At 39.7% G+C, this 2,600-nt stretch overlaps 1 protein-coding gene across 1 annotated transcript in view; it reads left to right on the forward strand.

Moving 5' to 3' along the window:
- Positions 1-815: 815 nt before the first annotated feature.
- Positions 816-2,600, forward strand: part of LOC137726846 (putative protein FAR1-RELATED SEQUENCE 10) — a 3,066-nt gene continuing 1,281 nt past the window's right edge. Inside the window, exons 1-3 of the mRNA XM_068465803.1 lie at positions 816-923; positions 1,155-2,294; positions 2,387-2,600. The exon at positions 2,387-2,600 is cut by the window's right edge and continues 230 nt beyond it. Coding sequence (XP_068321904.1) covers positions 1,272-2,294; positions 2,387-2,600 — 1,237 coding nt within the window. The 5' untranslated portion in view covers positions 816-923; positions 1,155-1,271. The remainder of the gene's footprint in view (positions 924-1,154; positions 2,295-2,386) is intronic.

The raw sequence follows: 2,600 nt of genomic DNA on the forward strand, positions 1-2,600 counted from the left end.
CAGATTTAAAGCATTATATAAAAGTTCATCTGGTTTAGCAACGACCTGCGGTATACAGAATCAAAACGACATAATATTTCCCAAACCAAATTCTTTAATATGAATTGAAACACATCATTACTAAAGACATAAAAATAAAAATTCAATTAAACTCTCCTGGTTGTAAAAATCGAATGACTTTCTGTATCTAAAGACATAAAAATAAAAATTCAATTTCTTGCTACCTTACCTAAATGACACTGAGCAGAAAGAAAAAGAGGATTAAAAGTATCTCAGAAGCCTCAAGATCTTAATCCAATATTTGCCTCAATCAAAGAAACGCGGACCGATTGGATACCCGGCAGAGAGAAGAAACTGAGAAAATAAATGCATGCTCAACATATCATTACTAATTACCAAGCAAAGAAAAAATGCAAGAAACTTTACTAATATTTTCTATTTCGTAGTTACACAGTGGTAAAGAAGCAACCAAGAGTCACTCTGGTGCTTCCAACTGGGTGGATTTAGACCGCTAAGCGACTTAGTGGCATTTCAAATCCACTTGGACGCGTCGCATGATTGACTTGTACTTGTCCACATCTCATCACGCCAAAAGTATATGTGTGAAGGTTGTTTCAACTATTCTCTTTCAAGCGCTTAATTTCGTCTTACAAAGGTACGAGGGTATTGTTTGATACGTACCTTTGTCATTTTTACGGAAACAGTCATTAGATAATACAAGGGCTGGGTAAGACATCGGATCCAGTTCAGACTAGTCAAGAGGCCCGACCCATTTAATTTGCTCTCATTACTTGTGAAATGCTCTGTCATAGCAGCTGGAAAAAAGGAGAAAGGAACAGGGACACTCAGCTGTGTGGAGGAAGCTGAAGACGGAACAAGGCTTTTGGCAAAGCCTCCCTCTCTCGTAGTCATTCTTTCACTGGGTACGTGATTCTTCATCATCCCCTTCCGTCCTTGCTCTTTTATTCCATTCGATATATTTCTCAAAATTGTTACCTTTTTAGTTTTCTGGGTCTGATTTTCTTTCTCCAATCTGTTGTGTTAAACCCCTTTTCCGTGTCTGTACCATTTGGTTGCATATGTTGTTAGAGTGTATATCCTAACAATTAGAAGAGCCCATTTCTGATTTCTTTCAATTTTTTATTTTGTTAAAGGGTTTGTGGTTATACTGCGATGCGAGCTAGCTTTCTGGGTCACTCAAAGGATTTTTAGAGTAGCTAAAGGTTGAGTCTTGGAGTAGGAGACTGGGTGTTGATTTTGAAGTGTAATTAATGACTTCTATCCCATTGAAAAACATATGGATTAGGCGGCAGCAATGCCCCTGTGGGGATTGGAAATGCTATGTGACATATGAGGGAGACTCTGAAGAGGCATCATCCATAGCATCCCAATTGGTTAAGAATGATAGTACAACATCGGAAGCTATGGTTTCCCCCTATGTTGGAATGGTGTTTAAGAGTGACGATGATGCGTTTGAGTATTATGGCAATTTCGCTAGGAAAAACGGTTTCTCAATTAGGAAAGAGCGCTCTCGACTTAGCCCACAATTGGGTATTTATAAGCGTGACTTTGTTTGTTATCGTTCCGGGTTTGCACCCATGAAGAAGAAGCCTACAGGGGAACACCACAGGGATAGGAAGTCAGTCCGCTGTGGATGCGATGCAAAAATGTATTTGTCCAAGGAGGTCGTTGATGGAGTTTCTCAATGGTTTGTTGTGCAATTCAGTAATGTCCATAACCATGAACTTTTGGAAGATGACCAAGTGCGACTGCTTCCTGCTTATCGTAAAATTCATGAGGCTGATCAAGAGCGGATACTATTACTTTCTAAAGCTGGGTTCCCCATACACCACATAGTGAAGGTGTTGGAGTTGGAAAAGGGGATTCAAGGTGGACAGTTACCCTTTTTAGAGAGGGACGTTAGAAATTTTGTTCAAAACCGTAAGAAAGTTGTCCAAGAAAATGATGCTTTGCTCACTGAAAAACGGGAGAACGATACATTGGAACTTCTTGAGGCATGCAAAGGGACAAAAGAAGCGGACGAAGATTTTGTTTATGATTTTACAGTTGACGAGAATGATAAGGTTGAACACATTGCATGGTCATACGGTGATTCAGTCCATGCATACACTATGTTTGGTGATGCAGTTTATTTTGACACTTCATATCAGTCAATCACATATGGCGTGCTTTTTGGAGCATGGCTTGGCATTGACAACCATGGAAGGACCATTTTCTTTGCTTGCGTTCTTTTGCAAGATGAAACACGTCGTTCCTTCTCGTGGGCTTTACAGGTTTGCTATCGAATACACCCACTTTACCGATTTTAGATTAGCTGTGTCTTTGTATCTGTCCACTTACAATGATTTTTACTTCTTTCATACAGACTTTTGTTCGTTTCATGAGAGGGAGATTCCCACAAACAATTCTAACTGATCTCGATCCTGAGCTTAGAGATGCAATAAGAAGTGAATTACCGGGCACTAAGCATGTCATTTCCATTTGGGATATTCTTCCCAAGATATCTAGCTGGTTCTCTGTTTTACCTGGACCACGCTGTATAGAATTTAAATCTGAGTTTGATGAGTTATATCGGCTGG

This window comes from Pyrus communis, chromosome 2 (assembly GCF_963583255.1).
Source record: "Pyrus communis chromosome 2, drPyrComm1.1, whole genome shotgun sequence".
NCBI classification, from domain to species: domain Eukaryota; kingdom Viridiplantae; phylum Streptophyta; class Magnoliopsida; order Rosales; family Rosaceae; genus Pyrus; species Pyrus communis.